Below are 21,474 nucleotides of genomic sequence, written 5' to 3'. Positions count from 1 at the left end.
AATAAAAATGATTAATGCCACCATCACCCAGTATATTTGAGCACAGTCACTGCCCATCATTTGAAAACACTGCAACAGCTTTAACATAAACATGTGGTTATGTTAAAGCAGTACACACCTCCACAAGGGTGTGCACTGAGCCCTCTCCTGTACTCACTCTACACCTACGACTGCACAGCCACTAACAACTCCAACATCATTGTGAAGTTTGCGGACGACACTACAGTGGTGGGTCTTATCACCAACGGTGATGAGACGGCTTACAGGGAGGAGGTCAGCGCCCTGACCCACTGGTGTCAAGACAACCATCTCACCCTCAACATTGCAAAGACAAAGGAGTTGATAGTGGACTTCTGGAGGTGCAGAGAAGTACACACCCCCATCACCATCAACGGCGCTGCTGTAAAGAGAGTGAGCAGCTTCTGCTTCCTTGGAGTACATCTGGCTGAGGATCTTACGTGGTCAGTACACACAAACAAAACAGTGAAGAAGGCGCAGCAGCGCCTTCTTCACTTCTTCAGCCTCTTCTTTCTCAGGAGACTGAAAAGATTTGGCATGAGCCCCCGCATCCTCAGGACCTTCTATCACTGTGCCATTGAGAGCATCCTCACTGGATGCATCATCACCTGGTACGGCAACAGCACCGCTTACAACTGCAAAGCTCTCCGGAGAGTAGTGCGGTGTTCTGAACGGATAATTGGAGGTGAGCTTCCCTCCCTCCAAGACATCTACAGGAAGCGCTGCCTGAGGAAAGCAGGGAGGACCATCAAGGACTCCAGTCACCCCAGCCATAAACTGTTCAGACTGCTTCCATCAGGAAGGAGGTTCTGCAGCATCCAGTCCCGTACCAGCAGACTGAGAGACAGCTTCTTCCACCAGGCCATCAGACTGCTGAACACGTCATAGACACCTCAGCTTCACTACTGGAACTTTAACATTATGCACTCCATACTGTACAGTAATGCCACTGTTTTGCACATATCCAACTACCAACCTCTGTATATTTTTATATATTTTATTTTATTGTTTACTCTATTTAATTTGTAAAATACACACACACACACACACACGTAGAAAAACATTTAGTACACACATCCAGTGATGCATATACTATTATATATTGTACATATATTTATTAGTTTCAGATGTAGCCATTCTTGTATTTTGCTTGTTTACGTTATTGTATTTTTGCACAACTCTGTTGCTTGTGAAGCTCGCACACAAGAATTTCACTCACATGTACTGTACCAATGTACCTGCACATGTGATGTGACAATAAAAGTGATTTGATTTGATTTTTGCTGGATTTGACTGAAATCATACTGACTGAAGTTTTTTTGACATTGATGGAATTTTATGTCTTAGACTCACACATTAATCAGTAACAGATTAGATGAATTAATCAGTCACAGCTGTGAGAAGCAAACCCCGGCCACAGTAGCTCCGCCCAGAGGTACACCTGCTAACTGTAGGGAAATAAAAAAGAGGAAAACAAACAGAAACCCAGCCACACCCTCCCATTATAGAGCGACTAGAACAAGAGTTATTCAGACTGATGTGTTCAGTGTGCTCTGATGTTTGGGTGGAGGTATTTTCTGACTGATTTTATTCTTTAACCAGTGAAACTCTGCAATGAGCAGCAGACCTGATACAGCTCAGACTGGTTCACAATAATCGTGTCCATGTAAACCTCGTTCTCTTCTTGTTCTCACAGAGCCGTACACTTTCCCAGCTGAGGCCTGGGTGATCCTGGCTGTCCTGGCCATCGCTGCCATTGTGGGTCTTGGAGTGTATTTATGGAAACTCTTCTACAGAGGTGTGTGTGTGTGTGTGTGTGTGTGTGTGTGTGTGTGTGTGTGTGTCTTAAAATAAATAAAGTCTCTGACAGTGTTCTACTTCATTTCTGAGGTTTTTCCAGTGACCTCTGTGATAATAATCAGCTAGTTTAGGTTGATGTGTTCAGTGGAGGCTGCTATCAGCCCTATACCATCAAAATAATTGTATAATTCTCCTGCTTGTAAGTCAGAGTTATGATATGGTAATGTGACATGGTATTTACAACAGAACAATAACAAAATAAGCAGCCTTCTGTTTAAAATGTTGTTTTAATGGTAAGAGTTCCTCCCTGGAAGCTCTTGGTGTCATTTCCACATTTATAAACTCCCTATCTAAGCTCATAGTACATCTTCCGTCCATCCATCCATCCGTCCGTCCGTCCATCCGTCCATCCATCCATCCATCCATCCATCCATCCATCCATCCATCCATCCATCCATCCATCCATCCGTCCATCCATCCATCTCTTGGTGGTGGCAGCAGTCTAAGTATAGAAGCCCAGATCTCCCCACAGCCGCCTCCAGCTGCTCATCCAGGTTTAAGCTGAGGTGTTCGCAGCCCAGCTGAGAGATGTAATTTCTCCAGGTCTGCCACAGGGTAGCAGGTAGGACATCCCCAGCACACTTCACCCGGCAGGCATCCACCTCAGCTGGCTCCAACATCTTTGTTTTCATGGTCAGCTCTCTCTTCATCATGATGGACCGATGCAGAGTCCGCATTACTGCAGAGCCCCAATCCATCGGTCATCCCCTCTCAGATGTGATGAAGCCAATAGAACCACTTTTTCCTCAAAAACCAGACGAGATCCTGAGGCCACCAAAGTGAAAGAAAAAGTTATGAACAGGCAGCCCCGGCAAAGTTCATCACCCACCAGGAACAACTCCGACTTATTGCCAGCGATGTGGACCAACCTCTCACTGTGGTTGTACAGGGATTGAGTGGTTTGCAGCACTGGGCAATATTCCCGAAGCACCCCCACAGGATCTCTACGGAAAACCCCCAAGTTGACAAGATACAACACACCCACCCCTGCCCACTGCCTGAGGGCAAGTCCAGTGTGAAAAGAGCCCCTCTCCAGTAAACTGGTTCCACAGCCCAAGGTATGTGTTCAGATGAGACTGATTATATCTAGTCAGCATCTCCCAACCTCAGGCATTAGCTCAGGCTCTTTCCCCACCAGAGAGGCGACGTTCATGCCACAAGAGTCGGCCTGAGTAGTCAATTAATGGATCGCCACCTGATCCCTATGGCATCTCTGACGGGTGGTGAGCCTACAGGAGGACAAGCTCATATTGTGTCACCAGGTGTTCTCCCTTTAAGTACTTCTCCAGTCCTGGCTCCAGGGTGCTGCCCTGGTGAACTTATCCCAGGCAGGGTAAACTGATCCCTTGGTTTTTTGTCCTTCTTAGGGGTCTAGCACATTTGCATAAACTTACTTTTCTACAAACACTAAAATCCCAGTTAGAGATTAGTTTGTTATTTTGTGTACATCTTCAGTCAGTTGTGAATGATAAAGCAGAATCACAGTAAGAAAGATGTAGGCTACAGATTTAATCCTGACCTGATAATAACTCAGTGATGTACTCACTGTCTCCATCTTTACTGTCTCATCCATATTTGTATATATTTTATCCCTGTCAGGTTACAGATGAATGAGTAGGTTTTAAAATAAAATGTAAAATTAGAATTCCTGCTTCATGTCAAATAATTCAAATGTCTTTCCAGTGAGAAATAACAAAGACATCGTGGTGCACATTGGTGAAAATACCCAAATTCAGAATTTGATGGTTGCAACATACTCACCAAATGTTGGGGCAGAGGCATATTTACCATTGTGTTAGATCACCTTTGCTTTTAATGACAGTTTGTAATCACTTGATGATGATGCAGCCCACCCATGGATATACATACATACCATCAAAGCTCCTGGGCGTTTATAACAATCTGGATGTTTCTTTCAATCAGAGAACCAGGCTTAAACGTGGACTCATCTGACCACACACATGGTTTAACAGTCATTTGGTCCACTTGAGATGAGCTTGGGTTCAGTTTTTCTGCATAGAGTCGATGTATGGCTTCCTCTTTATGTCACTTTATACAATTAAGGAGAGAAAATTGTTCCATTTCAATTTGTAACATTTTTAACTCTGCTGCTGCTGCTGTCCGTACAGCTCATGTTGTGCTTTGTTGTCCTCTCAGTCCCCCCCGTGGAGGTGGATTCAGGGGTGGAGTCTGTCCAGCTGCCCTGCAAAACCACACTTCACCTGCCTGAAGACGCTAAAGTGGAGTGGAAGGACGGTGGTTATAAAAAGGTCCACGTGTATAAGAACGGCTCTGACCAGCCTGAAGAACAGCACCATGATTACAGAGACCGAACGAAGATGAATGAAGACCTGCTGAAAACTGGAGACCTCAGTCTGACCCTGAAACAGCCCACAGATGGAGAAGGAGGCATCTACACCTGCACCGTCTACAGCAGGGAGAGAAAGATCCTGATGAAGAAGGAAGTGGTGCTACAGGTCAGAGGTCAGTGATTAACAACTAAGTGGAAACGTTCATCAGCTTAAAAAAGATATTTACATTTTTAAACTGAAGAAGCATTGGTAGAAACTTCCAACATTTTTTAAGAACTCAGCCCAACTTAAAATGTACAAACTGAACCTGCTCAATAGTGCACAAGTTCTTCAATTACAATAGATTTATACTGAGTGCCGACACTAAATACAGTCATAGTGTAGAATGGTACTTTTTGCAGTCATATGCATTATGTGGTTGGATAATTACAGCTGTTAAGAATTTTAAATACAGTGGAACCCCGACTTACGAAATTAATTCGTTCCCGAGGGTCTTTCGTAAGTCGAAGCACCCATCGCGCCTTTTGAGTGAATGATAGGCTATAGGCTAATTGCTAACTGCAACAACAATACGTCGTTCAAGTGGAACAGCGAAGCGCAAGTACGAAAGCCAAGGGGTTGTCACATGATTCGGAAGGCATTGTGGGCATTGTAGGCTCAGCCAATCAGAGACAGCGGATTTCGTTACTCGGGCATTTTGCCGTAACACAGGCAGAAATATTTTCGTTCAGTGCCTTTGTAACTTGAATTTTTCGTTAAATGAGGTATTCGTAAGTCGGGGTTCCACTGTACTTATATAATTTTAAAATACTGGTATAAAGTAGGGTAGAGTAGAAATGCTAAATGGACTGGTTCTTATATCGCGCTTTTCTTAACTAACCATCCACACACATTTATACTGGATGCATCGCAGAACAACATTGGGTTAGTACCGTGCCCAAGGATAGTAGGTATGCATACTGGAGCAGACTGGGATCAAACCACCAACCTTCCAGTTAGTAGGTGACCTGCTCTACCATCTGTGCCACCTCTGCATTAAAGTTATTAAAGTATGAATAGATTAAACATGTACTCAAGTACATGTACTCCTCGTGGTCCTTTTCATGATGTCGTCCAGTGACATTGATGGTGGTGGGTGGGGGCACCACAAAGTTTTTTTTTACATTCTCCTCCTACACAAACTCTCCTCTCTGTCTCTCAGTCCGTCAGGTGGAGGTGGATTCAGGGGTGGAGTCTGTCCAGCTGCCCTTCACCAAAGTTCACCTGCCTAAAGATGCTAAAGTGGAGTGGAAGGACATGAAAAACAGGAAGGTCCACGTGTATGAGAACGGCTCTGACTGGCCTGAAGAACAGCACCAGGATTACAGAGGCCGAACAGCAATGAAGCAAAACCTGCTGAAAACTGGAGACCTCAGTCTGACCCTGAAATACCCCACAGATGGAGACAACTCCACCTACACCTGCACCATCTACAACAAGAAGAAGAAGATCCTGATGAAGAAAGAAGTGAGGCTGAAAGTCAGAGGTCAGTGCTGTAGATACAGGTCAAAGGTCAGAGGTCAGTGCTGTAGATACTGCTGTTTTGTTCTGTTGCTGTTTTCCAACCAAATTAGCAAGAACTTCTCTCAGCAGCTTTTGAGGAAGCTAAAAGGTTCCTTCAAACTTTTTTTGTTTTCTGACCTGAAAAGATCATTCAGGTTATTCTGCTGAGTTACCCAGCTAGTGGGCCGCCTCAGAGACTCACACGATCGACAGTCTACAGTTCCCTGTGGGCCCCACTGTAAAATGTAGGTCACATGTTGGCCCACAGCACAGCACAGTGCACACACGGTACATTAACCAACACCAAAAGGTCAAAGAAGAAGAGGAAAAAAAGCTACTTTGTAGACTCTCAGCTTTCATTACAGAGCATCCAAATTCAAATTGGATGAAGGGTTTAGGAGTTTCAGCTCCTTCACATGTGCCACACCCCCCCTTTTTTTTTTAAACGGACCAAAAGTAATTGGACAGTTGACTCAAAGGCTGTTTCATGTGAAGGTGTGGGCTATTCTTTTTCATTATGTCAATTATGCTCAATTAACCAGATAAAGGCCTGGAGTTGATTTGAGGTGTGGTGCTTGTATTTGGAAGATTTTGACAACATGCGTTGAAGAAGCTCTCCATGCAGGTGAAACGAGCCATACTTAAGCTGTGAGAACAGAAAAACATCCCAGAAATCGGCACAAGTTACAGTTTGGTCCATCCTGAGAGATGCACCGTCTACAGCAGGGAGGGAAACATCCTGCTGAAGAAACAAGTGCAGCTGAAACTGAGAGGTCAGTGCTGTAGATACAGGTCAAAGGTCAGAGGTCAGTGCTGTAGATACAGGTCAAAGGTCAGAGGTCAGTGCTGTAGATACAGGTCAAAGGTCAGAGGTCAGTGCTGTAGATACAGGTCAAAGGTCAGAGGTCAGTGCTGTAGATACAGGTTTTTGTTTGTATTTTCTGTCACACTTACCCAAATGGAAAAAGTCATAATAGAGTTACTGAATCATCAAGGTGCATGTACGAGATTTAGTTTGAAAGGTAACATGTTGTAGTGTAGAAATATTTGTGTGGACGGTCCAAATGTGAAAGGACAAAAACCTTTCTGAACAGGTGAAGAAAGTCATAGAGTAAACCTTTTAAGAAAATCAGAGCTCTGGGGGCAAAAACATTAAAGAAAATGTGAACAACAAAATATAAAAATAGTATCTAAAAATCCAGCTCTGAGTAAAGCAGTTCAAACCCACACACTTCATTAAAAGCTTTCCATGTCTGCTCCATCCTACTTTCTTTGATCTCGATGAAAGATTTAGTGAGCTCAAGGAACAGTGGGTAGGAGAGTTGCTGAGGAAAAGAGAAGAGTCCTGTTGTGAGAACTGGAACAACGTTACTCTCGTCTCTCCTTAACGATGTGACGCTGTGTTAAAACTACAATGTGCAGACAATGGACTACAGAACATCTTACTTCACCACAGCCTGTTCTAACCCTGCGGTTTTATGCAGGTCATGTTAACAGGAGGAGCCGCTGAAAAATCTCCTTTCATTACAAAGTATGAACTTTTTAAAGAAGGAGCATTTAGGGCCACGTTTACTGACATCTGCAGCAGCACAAAGACACACAGCAGCCTCTTACACCATCTGGAGACGAGTGATGGAGCAACCACTAACCCCACGTAAAGAGCGTCACAGTGATCCAGCAGAGTGACCACAGTGTGGACTACTGTCTCAAAGTGCTGCCTGAAAGAATCGCTTAAGTTTGACCGGCTGAGTTAATTAGAATAAACGATGTAACGACAGACCTGATCTGACTGCAAAGCTTCACATCAGTCTCCACTTTAACCTCGAGGTTTGTGATAGTTGGTTTGATATGCTGGACCAAGAAACCCAGATCCACAGAGGCTGCTGCCAAAACCATCACTGCTGTCTATGTGAGAGTCGTCCAGACCTTTGTCATCAAGACTCTCGAGCAACAGTCTAACAGAGTATGTGTCATTGTTTTTAATAGGGACATAACTCTGACTGTCATCCACATAACAGATGAAGTATGAAACCAAGTGGGAGCAAATAGAGACAGAAGGGGCCTAAAACTGAGCCCTGTGTGGTTCATCTATAATCAGTCATGTCTGAGTCACAATAACTAGAAGATGATTTCTGGCAGAAGTGTGAACATCTCCACATCCTTTCTCCATGTTATCATCCAAAGCTGTGTGAAGTTTCAGAGCTCTGCAGCTAACAGAGACTTTGCACAGGCATCATGTGAGCTTATAAACATGGAGACGAGCTGTTCATTCAACTTGAAACAGAAGAACATGAAACAATCCATCAGCATCCACAACAACACTCACACTCAGAACAAGTTTCTTTTCTGTTCACTTTGTAAAATGTCTTTTACTTTGTGAGCAAGAGTCCAAAAACTTGCTCAGACTGTCAGCAGATTTTCACAGAGTCGTCCCAACTAGTAGAAAAGCACCAAAGCTTTCAGCTTCTGCAGTGATCTCCACCTGTGCAGACACACATGGAGGTTTCCAGCACTCATTAATACATGTGGCCTCTTACTGTTAGGACCAATAATTCATTTAGGTTTGATGAACGTCGGCCTGAATCCACCTCCCACCACCAGGAGCTGAATAAGCAGTTATAGATGTAAATAAATCTGCTTCTTTATCATCTGAGACCCAAAAAGTGGAACGTACAGAGCTAAAATCATGTGTTTGATTTTTGGCTTTTACAAACAAGCCATTACTGCCACACTTCCTGGCCACTTCATTAGGTCCACCTTGTTAGTAATGGGCTGGAGCCCTTTTTCCTTCAGAGCTGCTTCATTCTTTGTAGTACAGTTTTAACAAGGACACATTTTCACCATGGTAACATGATAGTGTTACACAGTTACTGCACACGTGTCATCTCCACATCATGATGCAAATATCCACTTCCACCACAGCCACAGCTGCTCTATTGGATCCAGACTTGGTGGATTTGAATCCAGTGAAGTGATTTTCATGTTTGAAGAACTGCTTTGAGATGATGTCAGATTTGCTTCTCCTGCTAGAAACATCCACACCAACCAGGTGTTTTCACACAGAGCTGCTGCTCACTGGACAGCTTCTCTTCTTTGGACCATTGTCAGTGAACCCTGGAGGAGGCTGTGGTCAAATCCCAGCACATCAGAAGAACCGTGATGCTGCGACTACAGACACAATCATTTTGTCCTCTTTAATGGTTTCGTAGATTCCCAGTAGCTCGACACAAAGGCTGCTTTTAGTGCTCCACATAATATGAACCAGTAAGCAGCTGTGTGGATAGTATATGGTTCAGACTGGGACTGTGGTCAGATAGGACGAAGAGCGCTTTCATTAAAATGACATCATCTGAGTGGAAAATACTAAAGTGACTCAGATGTGTAACAGGAAGTGTGGACTGTGATGTCATCAGACAGAAACAGTCATTCAGTAATAAAGTGATTTAATATTCAACAACAGGAAAATAACATCAGACATGTTTGGTTTCATTCAGTGTTGCAGCTTCAGCTCATTAAGGCTAAAGTTCACTTTTTAAACTGTAAACTTAATAAAAGCAAACTGAAAGTATTGTAACATTTAGAACAAACACATGTTTGTATATAAACTGAGCCCAGCAGGAGAAGCTGAACACATCCACAGCTGTGAGGGACACTGGTGCTGTGACTGATTAAACACATCAAACACATCTGTGGACTCAATCTGTCAGTATTATTTGTCATATTTGAAACAGCTTAAAAACAGTGCTGTGTTAGAGCTGTGCTGTCATGTCTGATTGTATTTAAGGTCCAATCATGTACTTGTGTATGTGTAACTAAGCAACCACGTGGGCGGAGCTTCAGCTCTGAACATTTTAGAGCATCAGCTGATAAAAACACTGAGACAGGAAGGATTTGAAGTCTTCTACGCTCTTTATTCTTGCTTGTGCAGAGTTTGTGGCTGCAAAGCGACCGTCAACAACAACTGCTTCCTCTGCTGACAGGAAGTGACATCATCACACCTGAGGCTTTGATTCAAACAATAAAAGAACTAAACTGCTGAGTAGAGCAAAGATGGGTTTACTAAAACAGAGGATCAGATGTCAGGTCAGGTAATGTCTTCATTTAATCCAGTAACAAACCAAAGGTTCCAGGTTTGAGCTTCTTGAAGTCCTGTTATTAAGTCTGTTCATCATTTTCATTCATTTGATAACTTCTACCAATAACAACCAATTATTTTCAAGCTGAGAGATTTAGTGTGAAAACCAGAAGCAGGAAATGATGCTGTGCAGTATATTTGTGGAAAACAATGATGAGGCTAAAGTCAAGATCACACACACGTAAAAATAAACACAACATTTGTGTGTAAACACAGCAGGTGGAACATTTATTTGATGCTTTAGCTGCTACTTGTGATACTAAATGTTTGCAGTCGTGCTTCATGGTTACTGAACGTAAAACAACACAAACCCTGCTGATTGTTGGTTTGTGTGTTATTTGTGTTGTGTTCAGGTGACTATAGAAAGACTAATGACACAAATATTATGGATGGACACGTTTCCTGGGCTGCGTCAGGTTTTCCATACAAACACTTGATGTTTGGTAGTTCCAGGTCCAACATGGTGCATGGATATATCCAGCGTCCCTCTTCTGCACGTTTGCTGTTCATCAGTCTCAGCCTTCCTCTCTGTCTTTGTCCTGTAGACTCCTCAGCCTGAGCTGTCCCTGTCACCCACTCATTTCCATCCTTTCTATTCTGCTCACTTGTTCAAATCTTCTACTCTGCCACCTCCAGGTCGCCTCCTGTCGTTGTGTCATGTCTCCATCATCACAGCCTCACTAGGCTGTAAAGCTTCATGTTGACTGTAGCTGCTGTCCTCCTGTCACAGATCACAGCTGATACATGTGTGCACCCACTCCATCCTGCTATACTGTCACTTCACCTCTTTGGGACTTTGCTGCTTTGTATGGAGGACTTCATGTATTTAAACTGATCCACCATCACCACCTCCACTCCTTCATCTTCACTGTCGTGTCTCCAGCTTCTTCACACACACTCTTCTCTTCAGAGCATACCTCCACCTGTCCAGGCTCTCTTCCACCCACCTGCTTCCTGCTCTCACTACAGATCACAATGTCCTCAGCAAACAGAGCTGCTGAGACTCCTGCCTGAGCTCATCTGCCAGCCTGTCCATCAGCACTGCTAACAAGAAGGGCTCAGAGTGGATTTCTGATGTAATCCCAGCCCCAGCAGGAACCCATCTTTCCCTGCTGCTGCAAACCTTCCCACTGTCTCTCTGTCCTCATACATGTACTGCACCAACCATTGTTTGCATGCACACAGAAACAGTGCAGCTCCTCCTGACCTTCTCTGTACATCTGAAGTGCTTGTTCTTGTCATGAAGCTGCTGCTCACACGTCACTCTTCCAGCTTCTCAACACACTCTTTCCATGTCAGTACATTTCCACCTCTATCTGTCATCACACTAACCTGCTGTAATCCTTTCAGCTGGAGCTTCTTTGTAGACACGTCCCTACATTGCAGCCTGATTACAATGCAGACAGTCGGCTACAGTGTGGCTGGATTTCCTTTCTTAGCGTGCTTTGCTATAAAATAGCCAACAAGGCCTCACGTGACATCAGTCAGTGAGAGTTTCACTGCTGCAGCAGCTCTGTTCACTCACACTTATTAATATTAATGCTCATTACAAATGTTACAGCAGCTGATGCACAAATCTTTGTCTGTGTTAATAAAGTTGGATCAGTTCAAACAGTTTGTTGCTCTGCTTGAAAGCAGCAGTTTTTCTAATGCACCACCTTCATGTTTCCTTCATATTTGAATCCCCCTGTAGATGCTGACAGGTAACCATGTCACACAGAGCTCAAGCCTTTGAATCCAGCTGTGACTGTTGATTTTCTATTGAATGGACTTTTTCAAATCCAGCTGTAGGCCTGTGTTTGTGAGCTCATTAACAGCTGTTTGTTTAGAGAGACGTGGTCCTCACAGGACAGCCACTACAAACATATGATTTTATAGAATATGATGCATTACTGCAGATTCAACACAATAGAAAGGATTTGAAATGAGCTCAGCCTTAAACATGTGCAGCAGTAATATTGATCCACAGACACTGATGGGAACATTTTTCTGCACAATAAGTACTTTGACTTTTCATACTTTATGTACAATTTGCCAGTACTGCAGTTTTGTGTGTAGTGAGGTGTTTTCATGGTGTTTTCTTGGTGCTTTTACTAAAGGAAGCTTCTATCAAATTCTTCCACATGTTGTCAAACTGAGCTGTGTGATGAAGTGAGTGTGACAGAAACACTCAGACTGTGTTTCTCTGCTTCATCAAGTCAAATCTGGTCCTCAGAGACTGAATAAAGTCCTGTCCCACTAACAGCAGCTCCAACAGTCTGTTCACTGCTTTCTTCCTGTCAGTCTTCATCTTTCTGCTGCGTCTCCTCTTCACACTGACCACTTTCTATCTAACAGTGAGCTCCCAGTGAAGCAGCAGCATTCAGCCTGTTAGAGTCAACACAAATGTCTCCATCCAAGCTCATGTTGTGCTTTGTTGTCCTCTCAGTCCCCCAGGTGGAGGTGGATTCAGGGGTGGAGTCTGTCCAGCTGCCCTTCAACACCACACTTCACCTGCCTGAAGACGCTAAAGTGGAGTGGAAGAATATATATGGGAAGGTCCATGTGTATGAGAACGGCTCTGACCAGCCTGAAGAACAGCACCAGTTTTACAGAGACCGAACGAAGATGAATGAAGACCTGCTGAAAACTGGAGACCTCAGTCTGACCCTGAAACACCCCACAGACTGGGACAACAGGACCTACACCTGCACCGTCTACAGCAGGGAGGGAAACATCCTGCTGAAGAGAAAGGTGGAGCTGAAAGTCAGAGGTCAGTGCTGTAGATACAGGGCAAAGGTCAGAGGTCATGTAGGAGTTTATTCTCTAAAAGCTTTTAGTTTGAATCTATTTTCAGTTCATTCAAATAAAATAAATTCTTTGATGTTTTGATCTAAAAGCCAAAAATGTCAGGCGGAGCAACTGTGTGTTTAAATGAACTAAGAAGAGCATTAAAATGATCCTACCTTCAAAATAAAAGCCTCTGGCATGATGTGAGTTTGGATCAAATCAATAGTTTTGTTAGTTTAGTCCAAATCAGTGTAAATGTATAAATATCAATAGTTTTAAAGCTGCTGAGATCATTCAAACACTTTGATCCAGTCATTTGGATGTTGTCACATGTCAGGGTGGAGCAGCCATAAATACGAGGCTTTTATTGTGAAAATGCTGAGTGTGATGATCCAGAGGAGCCCATGGGGTGTTTGTGGCTGGATGCAAAGGTTTGTAGCTCTCCTTGTAAAGAGAAACAGCTTGAAGCTACAGAGGAGCGTCTGCAGAAGAAGACAGGGGAAAGAGGAAGAAGCTGAGGCCGCTGGAGAAAAGACAGGAAAAGGAAATCAGCTTCATTTGTTGGAGGCCGTTTGTTCATCACACTGAAATATTCCCACTTTAGAGACAGGAAACAAAGTGAAGTGTGGATTGATGTTTGTCTCCATGATTTGGGCCCTGGAGTCATTTCTTCATCTCCCACTTTAAGACATATTAATGTCAGCCTCACACGTCCCACAGTGGACACATTTCTATTTCTAGATGATATTTGGAGGATGGTCATGTGTTTCTCTGCTGTCACAGCTCTTTGTGATATTTGAGCGCAGCTGTAATGTTTGTGTGGTTAAAGCCACCAGACTCCACTGACAAAAACTCTCATTTTAGCCGGAGAACACGGGGCTGCTGTGGGACTTTGTGTTTGCAAAGGTTTCTATTGGAGGCATGTTTGCCTTTATTATATAGGTGCAGAGAGTAGACAGGAAAGTGGGGAGAGAGTGAGGGACACACAGGCACCTGTAGTAAGCCCCGCCTTCAGCCCACCTGCTCAGCCAGGTGAGCTATAGCGCTGCTTTAACATGTTGGTGTGATTGAGAGTGAATGAAAGTGAGTGATGGAGGCAGCAGGAAACTAACAGGCTGTTTGTTCTGAGAGGTCACATGACTGTTGTTCTCAGCAGAGTCTGATGATTTGATGAGACCATGAGAGCGGCTTCAGTTCCTCATCAGAAAGAGTCTGACAGAAGCTCCTCCCTCTGTACCCCAGTAGACTTCTATTAGACTGCTCCAGATTCCTGAGAGTTCACACAGAAAACTTTACAAACAGCCAAAGAAAAACTATTGAAAAGCTTCAAGATCACAAAGAGCTCTTTCACAGCACATATGAGCCATTAAGAAGTGCACATTTGTGTTTCCCACAGTCCATCATCCAATAATATCAAAGGACAAACTGTGAGGTAAAAAGCCTTCAGCTCTTTTTGAAGGAAGCAAAAAGACTTTGGTCCTGAGAGATGGTTCAAAACACAACTCAGACCTACCAAAGTATTATTTGTGCCAAACACATGAAGCCTTCAACTTTGTATGTGTCCAGTCAGTGTGGCAATAGAAGTCACTGTGAGGATTTTCAATGTGCTGTCAAAGAGCATCCAAACAATCAGGTGAGGATGAAGAGAATTAGTGTGGATGGACAGAAAATCCATATCCAGTGTGATTTAGGAGCAGCTCATATATAATGAGTGAAATGAAAGAAGAGCACAGACAGGAAGAACATGAGTGAGCAGACATTTTGGAGCTGCTGATCCACACAGGGCTGGATGGAAGGAGTGGGAGTCCATGATGGCTCAAAGTCTCTGATCTAACTCTTCCTGAGCCTCTCCCCCTGCCTCCTCTTTGGATCTTCTCCTCCTCTTCTTCCTTATCTGCCTCCTCCACCACTGCTCTCTCCTCCCTCATCTCCTCCTCAGCTGAACTGAAGTCAGGGCTGTAACATGAGGAAACGTGCAGAAATGACTGAGTCAGCATGTTGTTGAAGTGAGTTGAGTGATGGTGAGCAGATTAGATGTGCGAGCCTCCCTGTAGAGAAAAGCAGATCTTCTCCAGAGTTTCCCACCTCATGTTTTCCTGTGTCACAGCTGATTGTCACATCCTGGCTGTCACTAAATGAGTGGTCCAAAGGTGGAAGGAGGAGCACAGTTAGATTGTTCACCTCCTAACCTGTGAAATCAATCAGCTGAATGAAAAACACTGTGATCCTATGAGCTGCTATCAGGGCTGCTCCATTCTCAGGATTCTCATCTGGATGACTGAAGCAGATTATTGATGAAGTCAGCAAACAGCTTTCAAAATGGCTCTTTTTCCAGGGGAACTCCCTGAAATGTAAATCTCATTGGAATGAAGAAGAAGTCCAAAGGCGTGGTTAGGCCCAGACTTGTGGCTGTTTTCAATGTAAAGCCCATGTTGCAGGCAGCTGCTGCTCCTTACTGGCCCACAGCCTCCACTGATGGATGTGTCAGCTCACTTGTACTGTAGCCACGGGGAGAGCGATGGTGAAGCTGACAACCAGAGGTGTAGCGCTATTTGTTGAAGTAGCCCAGCTGTGCCATGGAAGCACAAGTTTCCAGAGATGATTGGACTGTGAGCAGAAATGATCCATGTTGGACTGAATTGAAGAACAGATCATAAAGTCCTCTGTGTGCCCAGCCCGTCTGTCTGAGCATCTTCATCAGTGTGCAGCTGATCTACAGCTAATGTGCTGATTGATGAGCAGCCTGTTCATGGTGATGATGAGAAACAGATTGGATTCAAAGCACAAATGAGTGAAAAAGGAGCAGCAGCCATGATAGAGCGAGTCCTCTGCTGACAGAAATAGTGGAGTGAAGGATTTGTGCAGCGTTTCTCTGTGAAAACAGCTGATTCAGATCAATGAGAGGAGGATGAAGGAGAAGCAGCATGTTTCTGATAGAAGCATCACTGCTGTGCTACAAACTGCTGGGACTGTGTGTGTGTGACGGCTCAGCTGGAGGCAGGATTGGTCCAGAGGAGAGCTGCTTTATTCCAGACTAACTCTTCTAGAAAGCTGACATCTGTGTGGAACAGCTGACCTGCACCATGTGGAAAAGAACAGCAACATGATTCAGCGTCAGATCCCGACACATCCACGGATTCATCCCGTTACAGGAACTGTGCCACACGTGGCCTCTGTTTGTTCTGCATTGATGCTGCAGGGATTTCTTCAAGTCACTATAATATAGTGTCAGATGGACACATGAAGCTAACACGGCACATCTTTGTGAGTCTGCAGCATGTTGACACACATGTCAGTGTTGTACAGATCTGAGAGCAGCACAAACAAACTCCATCAAAGTGATTTGTGCTGTTGCAGAGCTGTGTGACTGCATTTGTCTTCATTATGGACACATTTCTACAAATGGGACTAAACATGTGACCCTCTGCACATCCATGGCTCAACAGTGCACCCATTGGCTGGATGCAGCTTGTATTGTGGCTCCTCCCCCTTAGCTTCAGGTCAGTTTAGCTGTGTTTCCTCCAAATCCCAGAATTCCTGAGGAGCAGGAATATGTGGGGCTGGGCTCTAAACACTCAGGGTGAGGACTGAGTGAAGAGCTACAGGACAAAGTTTCAGCGCTGCGCTCACAGCTTTGAGACGTCCAATCAGCAACTGGTCCTGATAACATCTCCCCTCTCATTCCACATACATGAAGACTGCTAGAAGCAGCTATCAGCCACATCAGGCTCACATCATGCTTGCTATTAAACATGCTGCAGTCTGCAGTAAACTCCCTGCCACAAAGCTTTGAGTCTCCTCCAAATGCACCTGTAACAAGGTCACCTGCAGAAATAACTGTGTCCACGGGCAGAGTCACCAACACTCTGCACCAGAGCTAAACCTGCTTTGGAGCTAAAAAGCTGCTGTCAGGGTTTCCTGCAGAGCTTCAAATGTGGAGACTGAAAGCTGTGGACAGTTTCTGTGGCTGGATTATTTCATATGTGTTTGTTTCACTTTCAAAGGAAAGTGTTGGAATAAATCAGGTGTGTGACGCACACTTTACTGCAGATTGTTCTCAATGTAACACAAAAAGCAATCAAAATGTGATTGATCCTGATGTGCTTGTTGCTTCTAGCAGTGTTGATGTATTTGCACAGAGAGGGGGAGATGTTATCAGAGTGTGTAAGTGATCAGATCTGATGCTGAATCATGTTCATGTACAGTCAGCTGATCCTCACAGTTCAGTTTGTAATCATGCAGCTCTCCTCTGATAAATCCTGAGCTCCACCTGAGTCTCAGTCCTCAGGACCTCACACAGTCCCAGCAGCTTCTATCAGCAGAGTTCTCCCTGATATCACAAACATATTGATCCTCCTTCAGCCTCCTCTCATTCATCTGTTTCCACAGAGAAACTCATCAGTGAAACCTGAGCTTACTGTGGATTATTCTGGTGGCTCCATCACTCTCTGCCTCACACGCCCTCATCTGCTGCTTTCCTCTGATTGGCTGCTCTGACAGAGTCATGATTGGCTGCATGTTTGTATATAAAGCAGCACGTTGCTGGTAGATCAGCCATCAGCTCATGTTTGTGACTGCAGCATGGCACCAGTTTGCTCCTCGTGTTTCAGTCCCAGACTGACCTGCAGCTCTTTAGTAAATTCAGACAGCAGCTTTGTAACTGTTAGTAAATCTGACCATGAATATCATTATGACACCTCTGACCACTCATTCTGTCTTTATTGGCTTTCATACATGAAACACGCTTAAAGTCACCATTGAATCTAAACTGGATGAAAGCAGCTGTGAGTCACTGCAGCAGCTCTGTGCCAACAACCAACCAACACCTGGGTGGAGTCCCAGTTGAAGCTGAGAGATACTCAGAGACAGAAGCAGCTGTATGGAAGCGTTCTACAGGACGGCTGACACAAAGCTGATGTTACTGATGTCTCCTAGATAGATCTCATGGACCAAAGGCTCTCTGTGTCATCTCGGCTCCAGCTGAACTAAACTGAGAGTGAATTTGGGCTTTCAGGGAGGGGTGAAAGCAGATTCAGGTTTCATCATGTTTCTGTTCAAAACATCAAATCAAGCTGATGGGAAGTTGTAGAATCCTTCAGAATAAAAGCCTGACTATTCAGAGCTCCAACATTAAGAAGAGCAAAGTGAACCAAGGTGGATGGAGGCAGCAGAGAAACTGTAGGGTGGAGCTGAATGCTTCATCAATGGGATGATGCAGCAGATTTCCTCCACCTTGCACAAACTGTCCTGTTACTTATTATGACTGGAACATCCAAAATGTCTCCAGAGGCTCCGAGTCCAGCTGAACATGTATTAGTGTTTAGAGTGGAACTGAGGTGATAGGGACTAGGACCTGGGGGACGTCAGTCAGTGACGGAGCGGTCAGCAGGTGTGGGCAGGTGTGGACAGGTACTTGATGGAGTGTTTCCTGCTGGACTCCATATGATATGTTAGCAGAGAGGATCTGGCTCCTGATTGGTTGAAGTGGAGCCCATCTGCTGCAGAAAGATGCCTCCTGTCCCAGAAAACATTGAAGTTGTCTCTAAAGCCCAGGCTGTGGGAGTCACACACAGAGGAGAGCCAGGTGTGGAGGCCGAGCAGCCGCCCAAACGCCCCACGGCCACAGGTGGGAGTGGGGCCGCAGATACAAACACTACGGTGGGCTTGTTTCACAGCCTCACAAAGACACACAAAGTCCAGTTTGAGGAAGTGGGAGCGCTGTTTGGAGTCCGGTTGGTGCCCATGTGGATAAGGATGGTGTCGGCCTCCGGACGGGATCGTATTCTGCCAGGAAACTTGTCTAAAACGTCCCAGAGCGTCGGGCCGGGAAAAGACAGAGCGCACGCCTCCTTTATTGTGAAATTCCTCACCATGGTAACTGAACACATCAGCTGGTCTGCAGCAGGTCATGTTCAGAGTTTGAGGCTCAAAGTGTCCCATTTTCACTGATTGTTTCCCGACGACATGCTTCACGTGTGATATGGATCCTCTGCTGAAGGAATCTGCTTTCTATCCACAACCTGTTGATCCGTGTCTGACTAACAGCAGCGCAGGAAGCCCTGCAGTTACAGAGAAACTGTCTGAGTCGCATTGTTGCTGCAGTTTACCTGCAACTGCTGTGAAGAAAAAGTCTCACTGTGTTTGTGTTTGGTCCTAATCTGCTGCCTGTCTTTTTGACATGCTGGATTTCCAGCTGATCGATGACAGATTAGAAACTGATCAGTCTATTGATCACACAATATTCCATCAATAGAACTGATTTGACTTTGATTTGTGTAACAAAGTGATTTCCACGTCTCCTTCATGATGTGACAGTGTCAGAGCTGAATGCACTTGTAGAGTATCATGTTTTTATGGCTCACATTTAAAGTGTTGCAGCTCTAATGTACAGCTGTCATATTAGAAATAGAAGCAGCTCTGATTTTAGTGCTCAAAGAAATCTATGAAGTGATGAATTCACACATGAACAGTTTTCTGCAGCGTTCCTCTCGGCCTTATTTGCAGCTCCACTCTTGTTTTTGCTCTAATAATTATTTCTCTCCATGAGCTGTTTCTCTGCCTGAAGGAGGCGCCACTCCATCGCTTCATTTAGTGCAGAACAAGAGTCACATGATGCTGCTCTGAACACCAATCACACTTTGTACAGCTCATGTTGTGTTTGTTGTCCTCTCAGTGTGTCAGGTGGAGGTGGAGGAGGGGGCGGAGTCTGTCCAGCTGCCCTTCAACACCACACAAAACCTGCCTGAAGATGCTGCAGTGAAGTGGTGGTACAGTTCATACAGGAAGGTCCACGTGTATAAGAACGGCTCTGACCAGCCTGAAGAACAGCACCAGGTTTACAGAGACCGAACGAAGGTGAATGAAGACCTGCTGAAAACTGGAGACCTCAGTCTGACCCTGAAACAGCCCACAGATGGAGACAGTGGAGAATATGGATGTGAAGTCATCAGGAGCATATGGATCATCAGACAGAAAACTGTGCAGCTCAAAGTCAAAGGTTTGTTTGTGTGTGTGTGTGTGTGTGTGTGTGTGTGTGTGTGTGTGTGTGTGTGTGTGTGTGTGTCTGACTGTCTTGTGTCTCCTCTGCAGGGAGAGTTCAGGTCCAGGATCAAACAGGGGACATCAGGAACAGAAGCAGCTCCATTGATCCGACTCCTCTGATGGCTGATCAATCAGTTTGATCTGTGTGTTCTTTGATTATTGATCAGTGATGTCAGAGTGGAGTCAGTGTGATGTTGTTGTTGTGTGTTTGAGACTTTTAGTGTCCATGAAGGTCTCTGCTGCCGTAGATCCTCTGAACTGTGACAGAGGTCTCACTCTGGAGGAAACTCTCAGCACTTTCCAGCAGCTCCTCCATCATGGAGGACGTTCCCTCACTGTAACAGGTGGAGGAGAGAGGAGAGGAAGCACAGGTGGATCCTCTGAGGAAGAGGAGCGTCCTACAAACCACATGATCACATGACCAGAGGGGCGTGGCCTTCAGTGGTAGTAATAAAGGAACAGTCCACATGTTCCACTTTGAAGGCTCATGTAGTTGCGAATTTCTGTTCCAAGCTTTGAAAAAATAATTCTTCCACTTCTTAATGTGAGCTGTTCAGATTTATGTCTGACTCGTACATACAAACAAAAGATGTCACGGTCAAAAAGTATTTGCTGCTACGGCGCACATTTCCATTGCCATCCTGGCTCACTCTAACCTGCTACCACACATGCGCTGTAATGTTTTCTTACCCGACACAAATTAAACGCGCAGCATTTATTCTCTAACAACATATTATACAAAATCAAACATGTAACATAATAACTGAAACAGTATCAAAAATATTTCTCTATAGATTGGCTCTAACAGCTCATCTTGTTTCTCTGGCTTTTCTTGTGTGTCTGTGTGTCTTTGTATGTTGGATAGAGTCATGTGACCTGCCCAGGGACTACACATGGAAATGAGCAGTTTAGCTCATTATCCTGATGTCCATGAACATGAACACTGTCCCTGTCAAGCAAATCCAGATACAAAGATCAGGTCTGCTGAGCATCATCAGCGTGTCAGCTGCTAACTGCATCTTCAAATGAATAAATGTGTCTGATCAGCGGTGATAAGAAGAGAGACGCTGAGCGAGTGACATGAAAAAGACCTTCATTTATTTGAATATCAGAGTTTTTAATGAATTACTGCATAAACACTTGAATTACTGTCTGAGCTGCCGCAGTTTCCTGCTGCGTCCACTGGGTGTCAGTAAAGCTGCAGGTTCCTCACCTGGTGTCCCTCAAAGTTAATTCAGGGTGCAGTTTTGGCTCCAACATTTTGAGGACTACACGGTCCATGCTCATTGTTCACTTTATTAGGAACCTATTCCTGCTGTAAAGCTGAAGATTATGTAAAAATATGACGAATGAAAATAAAAAACCTTCTGATCAACTAATGTAGAACAAATCAGTGTATAAGAGACACTCATATCATGCTGATATTCAACCAATACCAACACTGCTGTCAGTACTATTGATCCATGGATCGATACAGCCTGGACCTGAACAAGCTTTATAGAGGAGCTGGTGATCACAGTGAGTGAAGCTGCAGCTACAATGGCAGTGGACAAATAACAGTTATAAATTTTCACAACACATGAAAGGCAATAACTGTTTGAAAAATGTATTTTTTCCTCCTTCCTCTGATTATTGTTTCATGGATGTTATCAGCTTGCTGTTCTGATGAGTTCACAGCAAACATGAAGCAAAGGTCCTCCTCGTCAGTCGTGCCACTAATGGAATATTCTCTCCGAACAGCCAACAGGACAAGGAGAAGTCCGACCGACAGCTGGAATCAAGTTCCACAAACATCTT

At 44.5% G+C, this 21,474-nt stretch overlaps 2 protein-coding genes across 2 annotated transcripts in view; both read left to right on the top strand.

The window, feature by feature from the left end:
• Window positions 1–21,474, top strand: part of LOC112429671 (methylglutaconyl-CoA hydratase, mitochondrial-like) — a 208,533-nt gene that overhangs the window by 15,419 nt on the left and 171,640 nt on the right. The window lies entirely within an intron of this gene.
• On the top strand, window positions 12,084–20,106 carry LOC143414569 (butyrophilin-like protein 2). Its single transcript, XM_076879248.1, has 3 exons — window positions 12,084–12,619; window positions 19,310–19,633; window positions 19,726–20,106. Exons 1-3 carry the CDS (start codon window positions 12,253–12,255, stop codon window positions 19,815–19,817), a joined length of 783 nt encoding a protein of 260 aa, XP_076735363.1. The 5' UTR covers window positions 12,084–12,252; the 3' UTR covers window positions 19,818–20,106.

The sequence above is a fragment of the Maylandia zebra genome, linkage group LG3 (assembly GCF_041146795.1).
Source record: "Maylandia zebra isolate NMK-2024a linkage group LG3, Mzebra_GT3a, whole genome shotgun sequence".
Lineage (NCBI taxonomy): Eukaryota > Metazoa > Chordata > Actinopteri > Cichliformes > Cichlidae > Maylandia > Maylandia zebra.
This window is presented reverse-complemented; position numbering and strand designations above follow the sequence as displayed.